The sequence below is a fragment of the Rhinatrema bivittatum genome, chromosome 6, assembly GCF_901001135.1.
Source record: "Rhinatrema bivittatum chromosome 6, aRhiBiv1.1, whole genome shotgun sequence".
NCBI lineage: Eukaryota > Metazoa > Chordata > Amphibia > Gymnophiona > Rhinatrematidae > Rhinatrema > Rhinatrema bivittatum.
The window spans coordinates 170,753,632-170,768,968 of record NC_042620.1 but is presented as its reverse complement, the minus strand read 5'-3'; the positions used below and the strand labels follow the sequence as shown (position 1 = coordinate 170,768,968).

At 39.8% G+C, this 15,337-nt stretch overlaps 1 protein-coding gene across 1 annotated transcript in view; it reads left to right on the top strand.

The window, feature by feature from the left end:
• Positions 1 to 15,337, top strand: part of CPS1 (carbamoyl-phosphate synthase 1) — a 163,590-nt gene that overhangs the window by 104,501 nt on the left and 43,752 nt on the right. The window contains exons 25-27 of the mRNA XM_029606134.1: positions 1,243 to 1,424; positions 2,109 to 2,303; positions 3,992 to 4,059. Of these exons, the coding sequence (XP_029461994.1) occupies positions 1,243 to 1,424; positions 2,109 to 2,303; positions 3,992 to 4,059 (445 nt within the window). The remainder of the gene's footprint in view (positions 1 to 1,242; positions 1,425 to 2,108; positions 2,304 to 3,991; positions 4,060 to 15,337) is intronic.

Genomic DNA, 15,337 nt, shown 5'->3' with positions numbered 1-15,337 from the left:
TTGGAGTTTCAAATGTATGTGCTTTGTTTCTCCCTACCTAATCCCATCTGCAGAGATTTTTCCTTTCAAGTGAGCACCAGCATCTTTCATTTGGAGGCAAAACATCAGGTCAAGAATGTAATTACCATCTCCTGGAAGTCTTAAGTCACCCAACAAATTGGCAGGAATGTATTTAAAACCTGTCATGTGGGATTGGCTCAGCTGTTTGTGGAATCTAGGCCTCTGGTCATACCTGTCAGTCTGCCTACAGGTACACGAGTGCCTGTCCTTGCCGGTCACCCTCTGCTGCTTTCCAACAAACTGCCTCCTTCTGCTGGTTACAAAGTCAGAGATTCAGGCAGGATGAATTCAGCTTTGGAGTGGGGGAGGGCATTTCCCTGAAAAGTTAATTCAGAGGAAGAAGTTGCAAAAGACCAGGGTCATTTGTTCTATTTTGGCTTATTAGACTAACACTTTTTATGGAGTTTCTAGACTTACGTTTAATGCTGCGTGTTGATGTAAGTCCATGCAAACACTGAAACTTGTGTAGAAATTCTGTTATGTCTAGAGATTAAAGGAATGATGCTAGTAACTTGTAAGGATTTTCTTGATTGAACATTAGTGCAATCATACTGACCACAAAGAAAGAAAAAGTGAGATTTTCCATCATAATCACTTTTAAGTTATAGATCAGTATTTATTTATTTTTATATACTGGTATTCTGGCTCAATCATACTGGTTTACAACAATCTTAGCTAAGCCTAAAACTATCAGGGGCCTTCATTACTTGCATATGTCATCCTCTTATTTCATAAACAGTGTCTTATGTGTAATTCGGTACATCACAATGAGTCCCTGCAGAGAACAACGGAAACTATTTCTCCCAAAATACCATGTACTGCTGGAAGTGGTGGTGGTGATTTAATATGGTCCAGTCTTCCCACTAATCCAGTATTGAATCCATTTCCCAGCATAATCATGGGAAGATTGCACCGCAGGAGGTGCTGCCTTTCAGAGGTGACCTCAAAATAAGGTGCACCATCTGTATGCTGAAGATCTTGTAGCATTTTGTCAAACCTGTGATCTGCATGCCCAAATAAAATAGTACAATCTGATTCCTGACTAATTTATCCTTAAAAATCTAATTCTATGCAGTCTCCTTCCTTAGCTAGAATGACTGCTGGTGCCTGGTACAGCCATGAGTTTTCCCAGTCATATTCTTCAGTTGTATTCTTTAACAAACCGTTCTCTCTCTCTCTCAGGCAGCAGTGTGGAGTTTGATTGGTGTGCTGTCTCCAGCATCCGCACCTTGCGTAACCTCGGTAAGAAGACAGTAGTGGTAAACTGTAACCCAGAGACAGTGAGCACTGACTTTGATGAATGTGACAAGCTGTACTTTGAGGAACTGTCACTGGAGAGAATCCTGGATATCTCACAACAAGAGGTAAAAAGAAAAAAATAGGAACGAGAAAAATATTCCCTGTTTTAAAACCTCGTGTGTGTGTGTGTGTGTGTGTTGAGTTTAATTTCTTTCAGCAGCTGTACTGCAGCACTCAAGATGACTCTTTGTTTGGAGCATATGTGCTTTATAGGAACAACCTTAAGACTAATGAATAATAAACGTTAAAGGACGATGTATTTGTAATATGAAAGAAGACACAATATTACCTATAAATTAAATTTTAATTAGATCATTATTGGTGCAAAAGTTTTATTACATCTAGTCAATTACTGTATATTATAAGGTCAATTATTTTATAAATTAAGTTACATAAACTTTCTATCTAATCTGAAAAACATAGCCAAATCTGACATTGAGCTTACCTTCCCCTAGCCAACCTCTATAAGGTATCCCAAACCTAATTCCTGACCTGAAAATATATCTGCTCAATCTCAGCAATCATAGCGAACAAGTAAATGATAAGTAAGTGACTCAACATTCTAAGAATATGTGTGGAATGAGTTTGGAAGTTGGATTCAAATCGTTTGGAATTAAAATGTTTTGTAGGCCTTCAGTAAATACCCTGGCTTTTTAACCAGTACAAGGTTTATTCATACCAGGACCTTGAGACTGTCGCAACAGTCCTATTCTCCTTCCTTTCCTGAAAACTCTTTTCCTTCTATCTAGCACTGCGGCGGCTGCATCATTTCTGTTGGTGGGCAGATTCCCAATAACTTGGCAGTACCCTTGTACAAGAATGGTGTGAAGATCTTGGGTACAAATCCTCTGCAGATTGACCGGGCAGAAGATCGTTCCATTTTCTCAGCTGTTCTGGACGAGCTGAATGTGGCTCAGGCCCCCTGGAAGGCTGTTAACTCTATGGTATGAAGTATAAGAAAAGATCAAAAAAGAAGATAGGAAAAATATGTATGTGATCTCACTGGCCAAGCATAATACCAAAGAAAACAAATCTGTGGGAAAAATAATTCAGACTAGAATTCAGTATTACTATGGAGTCACTTTTCAAAGAGCCATGGAGTGGACAACTGGCTAATTTTATCCAATTATCTTTAGGGCATTTTTCACTCAAATCTTACTTGCTATTTCAGCTGTAAATTCACTAAAATCTAGTGGGCCAAAATTTAATATATGTATGTGCGAGAGAGAGAGAGATATTATAGATATAGGACTGCCATTTGTGTGGCTTGGGTGACTCACCTAAATTCAGCCAGTTAGTATCGAAAATCAGTGCTAACTTCTGAAGTCATAAGTCCTCCCAAGAACACCCCTAGAACTGCCCCTTTTTTGCCTGCCTTGTGAATTTAGGATGTTACATTTAGCTGCTCCCTGGGGAAATCATTTTTAAACCAGAGGTTTATCCACCTACAACTTCATCATGCAAGGTGAGCCATGGAAAAATCATAAACCCCAAGATCGTGGAGAATGTTAACTGGGTTACTATACAAAGCCAGTATATTGCAATGTTCCTGATACAAAATCCTGCATCATGGTACAGTAATCACTAACCTAGCGTGCAGTCAAGATGACAGTTAAATAAAGTATTTATATGTGAAAAAAATACATTTGTGTGAAATAAAAAGATGAAAACAGGGTATCCCAATGCATCTGTATTTTCAGCAGTTTGCTTTGTTTTAACCCATTTGTGAAATCTTCAGTCTCACTGATAGTAAGACAAGAAAGTTGTTCCGAAAATAAAAAAGGATAAAGATGCTAGATGAAAAAGGTGAAGATGTAAATAGACAAACTCATTAGTAAAATCTAATTAAAATTACTTTGCCCATGGATCGCTTTTTCTGTATGAAAAAGTGACAGGCATGTTGGTTATACTCTGATTGCTCCATGTAAGAAATTTGCAAGCTCATTTAGACAGACATTTAGGCCTCTTAGACAAGTCAGACATTTGAGAAAATCAAACAATGAGTAAGCTAGCTGTAAAGGTGGGAGGAACTGGATGGATCAATGGACTGGGACAAGGATTTGAAATCTTTTACCTCTAAATCACTTGCTCACATCAATTACCATTTAAGTCAGTCAGGAGAAGAGGGTGTCTTTGTGACAGAGAACAACTTCAGCAGCAGGAAATCACTGTAAGTGTAATTACATCATTATTGGTCTTAAGATTCTTTGAAAAAGTTTGGAAATAAAGGTCAACAAAAACAATATAAGTTGATCCATTTTTATTGGACTAATGTAATACATTTCTTGACTAGCTTTCAGGAGCTATACTCTTTTTCATCAAGCCAATACAAAATTTGATCTGATGAAGGAAGTATAGCTTTTGAAAGCTAGTCAAGAAATGTATTATGTTAGTCCAAGAAAAAGGTTTCACCTTATATTTTGCTGACCTTTATTTTCACGCATTCACGTGGATTAACCCGACAACCATACTACTTTATTTGAAATAGCCAAATTGCTGTTTTCAGTCAAGAAAATTAAGAACAAAAACTAATCTCCATTACTCATCGGGTACAATTGAGGAATGTTTTAGAATACAGGCATATAGGAATGTAAGGAATGTATAACATGTATATGCTTTTTCACCTATCTAGGAGGATGCTCTTGAATTTACCAAGTCTGTGGGATATCCTTGCTTACTGAGACCTTCCTATGTTTTGAGGTAAAGCATGATTCTTTATAGTATGAACTGGGAAGATTATCTGAAGAGGCTCTAATATAAGAACTTGAGATCATCAGAAATGTTATACTGGATCAGACTAATGACCCACGGAGCCCAGCATCTGTCTCCAATAATGGCCAATATGGGTCACTTGGAAGACTTATGCAACAGTCTCTAAGTGTCAGATCCATTCACTGTTGTTCACTACCAGTTCCCAGCAGAAAGATGTTATATTCTCCAAGACCACCTGGATAAAGTTGATTATGCACAGTCCTCCAGAAACCTGACCATATCTTCTGCAAAACCAGCTATATTATTGGCCTTGATTATATCCTTTGTTACCAAATTCCATAGCTTAGTAGTGTGTTAACTGAAAAAAATAAAATACTTTATTACATTTATTTTGTATCTACACTGTTAGTTTCATGGAGGTCCATATTAAGTAAGCCAGCAAGTGGAGACGCTATCTATCTAAAGCTAGCCAGATAACTTGTTATGAATACACTCAGTTAGTTATCTGAGTAAGTTGTTCCAGAAAACTTTAAACCTACCGGCTATATTCAATATATAGCCAGGTAACTTTAAGAAAAATATTAGGCTGTGACCCTGAATCCCCTCCTTCCTCCCAATATATACACAAATGTGCCACAGCAAAACAAGAATCCTTTCTTGCTTCCTAATATGGGTGGTAAGCAGCACTGTACACCCCCAGTAACCCATACCTTTCTAAAACATTGTGCAAAAATCCTCTAGCCTGATCTCCTCATCCCTATACTACCAAAATAGTCAGGAAAACAGGGTGGGGCGGATTTTATAAATCTGCGCACACGCGTACTTTTGTTCGCGCACCAGGGTCCTTCTGGATTGAGGTGCCCAACGCTTTCCGGATGTCCGCTAATATATGCGTCCAATACTCAGCACCTCACAGGACCATAAACAATGATAGAAAGAACCTGTATCCTTCCCACATTTGATACATAGGGCCGAGTTGCATAACTTGGCGGCAAACATTCCTGTACGTGACATATACATACTGGGGCGGATTTTAAAAAGCATTTACATGCGTAAATCTGGGTTTTACGCATGTAAATGCACTTTACTCGAGTAAGTGGGCTTTTGAAAATTGCTACAATATATGCCATTGAATCGTCCATAGGATTTATTTGCATAAGTTCACTTTACGTGAGTAAATGGCTTTTGAAAATTGCTACAATAGTAGTTACATTTATGCGCGTAACTCCTTTGAAAATTACCCCCACTGTGTATAACTTTATAACCCACTTCCTTCATTAACACATTTTCTGACACTGTATGACAACCTTTCAAAACCCAAACAATGTCTCCCAAAGTTAGGTCTATGTTTGCTTGTTTTTGCCATTTGGTTTGTATTGATTTCAGGGCTGAATTATTGGGGAAACTGCGAAGAGTTTTAGAGAACGTAGCACAGGAGTTGTATTTGCGTCCTCTGAAAGCAAATACTCTTCTTAAGTCTGCAAAGTTCTGCAAGTCTATTGGCAAAACTTTCAGAGACTGGATGAAATGTCTAGCCTGCAAGTAGCCATAAAAATCTTTATTGTCTAGATCATAAAGCTCCTTTATATCTTGAAAACTCTTGATCTCTCTCAGCCCCCAATCAAAAAATTGGTACACATGAGTTAGGCCCAAATCTGCTCATTTTAGGAACACTTTGGAACCATGTCCTCCTGGAAATGCCGGGTTCCCCAGCAGCGTAAGATACGGTGTCATTATAGAACTCAGTCCACATATTTTCTTACATAATAGCTTCCATGCCTGTCGACCCGTGTGTATGAGTAGGCTTTTCCTATATCTGCTAGGTATGGAAGCACACGGAATTTGGATCAGATTGATGGGCCTAAACGGATGCAACCAGTCCCTAAGAAATGTGTACGGGGAACAAAACTTTGTTCCATGAACCCAATCATATATATGATGTAAGAGGCACGCTAAGTTATATTCCCTCCAGTTGGGGCACGCTAATCCACCTTGATCTCTAGGCAACATTAGAGTCTGAAGGGGGAAACCTATTACTTTTGAAAGGAAGAGGAGATTTGATACAGGATGAAAAAAGATCTTTAGGATCCAATAATGGTTTCTTCAATAGTGTATTGCTGCTAATTTCAAAGGATCATACAGTTTTCCTTCCATGTATTTATCTGTTGCAACCAACATACTAAATCAGATTTGGCCTTTTGATTAGTCATCATACATATAGGTTGTGGCTTTTGTTTTGTAAAGGATAAACTCTGTTTCCTCAATTGAGATTGGGGCACAAGATCACCTATTGGTGAGTCATCAGGAGTTAAGATAATCTTCATGCCTACTAGAGATGTGAATCGGAACCGGTTCTGGTTTTGAATTCGTGGACTATCGGGAAATTATTTTTCCCGCGGTCCAATCATTTTGGTTTTTTTATCAGCTGCGCTGAGCCAATTACCCCAAAACACAGCCCGACCCTTTAAAATTAGTTCTTTAGTATCCCCCCACCCTCCAGACCCCTCCAACCCCCCCCCCCCAAATTATTAAGTACCTGGTGGTCCAGTGGGGGTCCCGGGAGCGTTCTCCCACTCTCGAGCCGTCGGCTGCCAGTAAAGAAAATGGCGCCGTGGCCCTTTGCCCTTAGTATGTGACAGGGTATCCGTGCCATTGGCCAGCCCATGTCACATGGTAGGAGCAATGGACTGCCGGCGCCATCTTTAAAAATGGATATTTTGGCATCGTTACAGTTCCCGTGAAACTCTGTACATCTGGACATGCACACAGGTCATGAGGCCCAATGTACATTGTAAAACATAGCATGCATAAGAAATCCCAATATTATTTCAATTATACTGGCTTTTAGTGCAGAAATTTGAACTCAGTTTATAAAAAACTGCACAAAAGAACATTTTCATGCATGTAATCTGTCAAAAATTAGAGGGAACATTGATGAGAGCAATCTTGTCTTTGGCTTTTTTCAACTCGTTATTACAAGTAGACACTAGTATGTACCTAGGGACATGCCCAAGGCTGATTCTGGAAGGACAAGTCCTTCCAAAAACTTCTCTGGGTTTAACGGGTTCCTGGGGCAGAACCTTTGTCTGATCACATTCTTCTTTTGTGGGTGATAAACCATGATTTACCTCTCTATTGGAGAAAACTATTAGTTAGGCCTACTCTTGTTTCCTGTCATTAAACCAGTTCTCAGCTTGCAACAGGACATTGTCTCCTGTTCCATAACTCTCTAACTTCTTCAGGAGTCTCCCATGAAGTAACCTATCAAATACGTTCTCAAAATCCAGATACACTATATTGTACCCACAGACTTTAGCTTGAATTTTCAAAACTTTTTAAAAATTCCCATGCATGAAATTGCACCTGCTCCCAAGAAGGCATAACTTTCTGTCTGTACGTTTACATGAATATTTTCAAAAATCAAAAATGTGTGTGAAAATGCTTTCCCCACCCCAACTCCAACCCCCTGAATTCTATGAACGTGGGCAAAAGTACGCATGTAATCGAGTTACATGTGTAATTTTCCCTCTACACCAGTTGCATAAGGCATTTAAATTGATGGCTAACAAATAGATTGAGATTAAACATGAGAAAGACTGAAGTGATATTCCTGGATCGTGATCCCCAAATTAACCATTCTCCACCTTTTCGATTTGATGATTGCATAATTCCATTCTGCTCTCAGGTGAGGACCCTGGGGTGCTAATGAAACCTAATTTCTCACTGAACTTACATGATAGAAATTAATAAAATTATGAGTGGGGTGGGACTGGGTAAATAAAGGATGCTTATTTACCCTTTCAAAAAATACTAAAACAAGGGTATACTCCATGAAGCTAACAACCAGCAGATATAAAATGAATTGTGGAAAGTATTTTTTTCAGTTAGTGAACAACCAGGCTATGGAATATGTTGCCAGAGGATGCGATCAAGGTGACTTGCATAGTGGGGATTAAATGAGGTTTGGACAAGTTCCTGGAGGAAAAGTCCATAACACATTATTAGCAAGATATACTAAAGAAAGCTATTTCTATCCATAGGAGTGAGTAACAGGAAATAAGTCTACTTTATGGGATCAGCTGGGTACTTGTTACCTGGATTGGCCACTGTCAGAGACGGGATGCTGAGATCAATGGACCTTGATTTGACCCAGCATGGTATTTCATATGTTCATATATTATGTACAGTAGTTTAAAATGTATTCTATAAATTATATGTCCTTAGGAGATTAAAGCTCTAAATACCACCTGATAACTTTCATACAATCTTTCAAACATTATTCTTGATTGTGCTAGACTACTGTGACTCCTTATAGGTAAGACTACTAGGATCAACATTATGGGCTTTACAGATAGTATAAATGTGATAATTGGGGTTTTAATGGGGACCTGACTTATGGAGCAAATCACTTCCATATTACACTCTTTACATTAGTTACTATTAGCTGGAGAAGAACATTTAAAATTCTAACATTCAGCACTCAAAGCCCTGTGCATTAAACACGAGTTTGCGTCAGTGCATTACTTAAAGTTTATAAACTGATCAGAGCATTAAGATCATAAAACACAGAAACATGATGGTAGAAAAAGACCATCTGGCCCATTCAGTCTGCCCATCCATCCAATTAATTTAGCATCATTTCCTTAGAGATTCCCTGTATTTATCCCATACTTTCTTGTATTCAGATCCTGTTTTTGTCTCCACCACCTCCATCGAGAGGCTGTTCCATGTATCCACCACCCTCTCTGTAAAGAAGAATTTCCTAAGATTACTCTTGAATCTACCCCCTTTCATCCTGACTTCATGATCCCTCTTTCTAAAGCCTCCTTTCCATTGGAAAAGGCTCACCTCCTGTGCACAAAAACCTTTAAGATATTTGAATGTACCTATCATATCTCTCCTATCTCGCTTTTCCTCTAGGGTGTTCATATTTAAATATTTGTCTGTCCCCATATTTTTAAGAATGAAGACCACTGACCATTTTAATAGCCACCCTCTGGACCAACTCCATCCTGTTTATATACTTTTGAAGGTCCGGTCTCCAGAATTGTATACAGTATTCCAAGTGAGGTCTCACCAGGGACCAATACAGGGGCTTTATCACCTCCCTTTTTCTTCTGTCAGTTCCTCTCCCTATACAGCCAAGCATAAGAACATAAGAAATTGCCATGCTGGGTCAGACCAAGGGCCCATCAAGCCCAGCATCCTGTTTCCAACAGAGGCCAAACCAGGCCACAAGAACCTGGCAATTACCCAAACACTAAGAAGATCCCATGCTACCGATGCAATTAATAGCAGTGGCTATTCCCTAAGTAAATTTGATTAATAGCTGTTAATGGACTTCTCCTCCAAGAACTTATCAAAACCTTTTTTGAACCCAGCTACACTAACTGCACTAACCACATCCTCTGGAAACAAATTCCAGAGCTTTATTGTACGTTGAGTGAAAAAGAATTTTCTCCGATTAGTCTTAAATGTGCTACTTGCTAACTTCATGGAATGCCCCCTAGTCCTTCTATTATTCGAAAGTGTAAATAACCAATTCACATCTACTCGTTCAAGACCTCTCATGATCTTAAAGACCTTAGAAGAATTTCTAAGCACAATACTGTACCTTTCCCTTGGGCTTTTGCAACCTAAATGCATCACTCTGTATTTTTTAGCATTAAATCTTAGCCGACAGACCTTAGACCATTCCTCTAGCTTCGCTAGATCCCTCCTTATGTTTTCCACTCCTTCCTGGCTATCCACCCAGTTACAGATTTTGGTATCATCAGCAAAAAGATAAACCTTTCCCAACAACCATTCTGTTATGTCTGTCACAAAAATGTTGATAAGAACCGATCCAAGAACCAATCTCTGAGGCACATTACTAGTAGTAATCCCCTCTTCAGAGAAAACTCCATTTACCCTACCCTTAGTTGCCTCCCAGTCAGTCACTCTGGGATACCTACCAAGGGCGCACATCTTATTTCTAACTCTTCTGTGCAGAACCATGTCAAAGGGCTTGGTAAAATCCAAGGACACTACGTCTAGCACTCTCCTTTGACCCAAATCTCTGGTCACTCAATCAAAGAAATTGATCAGATTTGTCTGACAAGATTTACATCTGGTAAAACCATGCTGCCTTGGATCTTGCAATCCATTGGATTCTAAAAATTGCACTCTCTTCTGTTTTATCAGTGATTCCATTAGTTTGCTCACCACAGAGGTCAGACTAACTGGTCTGAAGTTCCCAGCCACCTCCTTACTTCCACTTTTATGAATAGGAACCACATCTTCCCTTTTCCAGTCCTCCAGAACTACTCCAGATTCTAATGTTAAGGATTCTCAGTGTTTATTCCAGGTTTTACCCCTCAATCCCTGATAACAGTATCGCCATACGTTTCTACCTAATGATTTTCAAAAGCCAATTTATGTGCATAAGCCAAGGTTTATATGCAAAAATATTTTTTAAAAAATCCCTATAAAATATATTTTATCTGAGTTTCCAAAATGGTATTTTTAAATCTTCATGTGTCATGCAGACTTTTAAAGGTCTGTATAAGTCAGCACATAAGCATACAAGTATGTGCAAGAGATATGGTAAAAATTCCTTCTGTGTGAAATGTAAGTGCTCTATACAGTGTGTAAAGGAATGAACAGACCCTGACTGTAAGTCAATGAAAGAAGAAATGCTAGTCACCCCTTGGTTATGTAAAAAAGAGAATAATCTCCCTCCCAGACCTGGTGAGATGTTCGGGTTACCGACCAAAGGAAGGCATAAAGAAAACGGCCATTTTAAACCTAATTGTATTTTGAGGGACTTCCATGCCCTCCTCATCACAATAATGATTAGAGATTGGGTTAAAGAGTGCGGAAGGTCATCTGACTATGCACGGAGGACATACTGCGAATTAAAAGGAGTAGCAAATTCACTTTCCAAATCTACAAGTGACCCGAGTACCAAAGAATGTAACCATTCTTGGAGTACTAGCAATAGATAGCCAAGATTGTACTTGTGTTAAGTCTGCAAAGCCCTCATCTCTGGGAGTAGTTAGTAATGAAAGTTTTAGGTGCACCCTGTGACCTTGCCTGTAATAACCCTATCTCCTTTTAAGATATGAATAAAAGGTTCTAAAGATAAAATGTGAAGCAAAGGAGAAAGGGGGCAACCCTGCCTCGTACCTCTTTGCAACAAGAAACTGGAAGAAGAAGAACCATTAACACTAATGTGTGCCTTTGGCTGTGTTTATAAAAGCCAAATTGCACTCAGAATGAAGCCTCCAAATCCAAACATTTCCAATACCTTGAATAAATATGCCACCCCACCCTATCGAAAGCTTTTTCAGCATCAAAACTGATTAATAACAGGTCAACTGGATGGCTTCGGTGACGTGATTCCAATGCCACATGTAGATGTCTGATATTAGTGTTTAGCTTGTGGCCCAATACAAAACCTGTTTGTTCAGGAGATATAAGAACAGGTAAAAGCCTCTTCAATCTATTAGCAATAACTTTAGCATACATTTTTATGTTTAGATTTAAGAGAGAAATAGGTTGATCTGACCCTGGGTCTGTCAGGTCCCTACCTGGTTTTTGGCAGCACAATAATAGCTGCCTCTGACATAGAGTTTAGAATCTTTTCCTCAGCTGCCATGGAGTTAAAGCTGTAAGAGCGGTGTAATATGAGTTAAGACCGTCAGGCCTGGGAGAATTATGTAATTTTAATTCTTTAATAACAGAGGCGATTTCCATATTTGAGATTGGATGGCTGGAATAGGCCTGTTATGTAGCAGTTAATTTGGGTAAACCATGCAAATTTTGAAGGAAACGGTTCTGATTATTTGCATTAGAATTTTCAGAACTATATAAACTTTGGTAATAATTCTTAAAAATTTCACGTATGTATGATGACGAAGTGACCAGCGTTCCATCCTGTCTACGGATATTACTGATAAATTTAGAAGGGTGTTGGGCCTTAGTCAACTTCACTAACATACCATTCAGTGTTGAGCAGCGAGTAGCACTGAATCGCTATTGCGCTTACAGCGGTATTGTTAAAAGAGGCTGGTTAAAAAGGAGATTCCATTGATAAAAACTGATTCAACAGTTCGTATAGTTTTTGCTGATGCTTCTCTAAAGTATGATATGAGAGATCCATGCTAATCTGAGCCAATTCAAGTGGCTCTCAAGCCCTTGAGGCAGCTCGGATGAGCGAAACTCGGCCAGAGTCGGGCAAGATTCAATAAAGTCCATTTTTATACCGATTCAACTACTTGTGTTTGTTGCCATCAACCATCTTGGATCGGTTGCCAGTTTGTTTTCGTGGACCATTCCTGATTGATCCTTATAGTACATCTGTTTCCCTAGAGCTAAAATTTTTTGATTCCTAGATTCCTAGATTTACGTTTAAATGCAACAAAACATATTATATGTTCCCTCTAAGAAACGATTTGGCTGCAGAACTTCATAAAGCTGCCACTTTTTGAACAAATAGTCTCAGAAATCATGATCCAGGCTTAACCATGTCGGCATGCGCCATTGGAATACACCAGTGTGCCCCCCAATACATCCAATGTGCAGAATATCAGGCAATGGTCCGAGATAAGCAGGTGCCCAATCTCAGCAGTAGAAACAGTGTTAAAAAGAGATTTGAAATGAGGAGATAATCAATACTAGATTTAGTCGGATGAGCTTTAGCATAGAGGGTAAAGTCTCACTCCCCCGGATGTAAGGCCCTCCAAATATCTATTAAGGAAAGACTGTCAAAGAAATTGAACCCCTTTAGATTTTCTAACTTAGAAATTGTAGTAGATGAACACTGATCCAAATCTGGATCTAGAACACAGTTTAAGTCCCTTTTTAGAATCACTACTCCACCCACCAACTGAGAGCATCCCATCATTATATTTGTGAAAAAAGAGTGATTATATTGATTGGGGGCATAAGCAGAAATCAAAACAACATCTTTCCCAAAAAGAACCCCCTTTACTATAATAATTCGCCCTTCCGTGTCTTTCCATGAGTTCAGAGGAATAAAGAGTTCCTGAGAGTGTATCAGTATCACTGCCCCCTTGTTCCTAGATGTCCCAGAAGAAAAAAAAAAGTTGGGAAAAACATCCTCTATGCAATTTAACATGTTCTTTATCAGACATATGCATCTTCTGAAGAAAAATAATGTCCCCTTTAGACTGCCGTATATGGGACAAGACATTTTCATGTTTAATCGGGGACCCCATACCAGCTACATTCCAACTCATATAGCAGAGTTACTTAGCCATAACCCCTTATGAGAAATAGATATTAAACAGAGCCGCTTGCATAAAAACAGAGTGATATGCTCCAGACAAACCCCATCCGATGAATACAATATAGGGAGAGAGTTGAGAGAACAAGTGTCATGTAACATACCATATTGAAACAAAAACTGATGGAAAATAAACATGAAAGGAAATAATCCCATTCACCCCTCACCCCCACCCTTCCGTTACCGCCCCACCCCCAAGTCTCATAGTTTGCGCTGACGCTCTTCAGTAGAAGAGCCAGAGTCACTAAAGTGTGGTCGGGTGACTTGCCCCAGAAGAAAATATAAGAGAAAAAGGCAGGGGCCAACCCCTACATCATGTAAGAAAGCATAACCTGTCACTTCCTTGACATAACTAAAAGCAGTGGAGCACAAAAATAAAACAAATATAAGGACCATAGCAAGAACCATTTCTGTCATCACAAGTTCGGAAAGCAGTGTTGATTACACCAGAAGTCTGCTGTGTTGTCCAGACAGTGCAGGGGAGCAAGCAATATTCTCCGTGCTCCGGAGCCCACCAAAAAGCCGTCAATATGGCAGCGCAAACAAAGCATCAATAAATGAAGAATAGGCATTCCGCAAAACAAAAAACATAAATGCTACAAATCACATAGACAATAAAGGTATCCGACAATAGCAAAAAACTTGCTCCTTGTTGCATGCCACAAAACGACACTAAACCAAACAAAACTACCACAAGAGCATCTAAAGCGCATAGAGAAATCTCAAGTAAATGCTATTTGATCCACAAAGAGTTTCTCTTCTTTATGAGATTCAAATACATGCACTTTGTTGTCATGCCAAATTCTAAGTCTCGCTGGGTATTGTAGCGTGAGCCTCACTTGTTTGTTCGCCAGTAGGGAGCATACAGGGCTGAATTCTTTTCTCTTGGAAACCACTGTAGAAGAAAAATCTTGAAAAATGTTTATATGAGAATTGTGGTATTGTAGCTGTTGCACCCAGTGAGAGGCAGACCAAATGCTCTGCTTATGTTCATAAGTCAGGAAACGAGCAATGACTACTCTCTGCCTCTTATCTCTGCTTTTTTGGGCACCCAACCTGTGTGCATGCTCTACTACTAAGGCAGAAGAAAGAGTCGGCAGGTTTAGCACCTATAGCAGCCATGAGGTCAGAACCTTACCCAACTCTCCATCATCCATGTCTTTGAGAAAGCCCATGAAATGTAGGTTATTACGGCAAGATCTGTTTTCTACATCATCAATTTTTTCTTCCTGGGCTGTTACCAATTTCTGTAGTTGATCCAGTTTGTCATGCGTGGGTCAGAGATTGTTGTCCTCCACTGAGGATACACATCCCTCCAGCAAGTCCAACCTAGGGCCAAATTCGGATAATGAATTTTGTAGTTCAGAAACTTGCTCCGAAATTGCATCCAGCTTCACAGTAATTGCTGTAGCTACCTGTCAGGTCGATACAGTAAAGTGTGCTCCGTCGGAGCACACTGTCAGCCTGCTCTGGATGCGTGTTTTCCCTTACCCCTTATTCAGTAAGGGGAGGAAAACACGCGGCCCACCCGCGGCACCTAATAGCGCCCTCAACATGCAAATGCATGTTGATGGCCCTATTAGGTATGCGCGCGGGATCCAGTAAGTAAAATGTGCAGCCAAGCCGCACATTTTACTCTAAGAAATTAGCGCCGACCCAAAGGTCGGCGCTAATTTCTTCCGGCGCCAGGAAAGTGCACAGAAAAGCAGTAAAAACTGCTTTTCTGTGCACCCTCCGACTTAATATCATAGCGATATTAAGTCGGAGGTCCCCAAAAGTAAAAAAAAGTAAAAAAAAATAAATAAATTTGAATTTGGCCTGCGGCTGTCGGGCCGAAAACCGGACGCTCAATTTTGCCGGCGTCCGGTTTCCGAGCCCGTGGCTGTCAGCGGGCTCGAGAACCGACGCCGGCAAAATTGAGCGTCGGCTGTCAAACCCGCTGACAGCCACCGCTCCAGGCCAAAAGGAGGCGCTAGG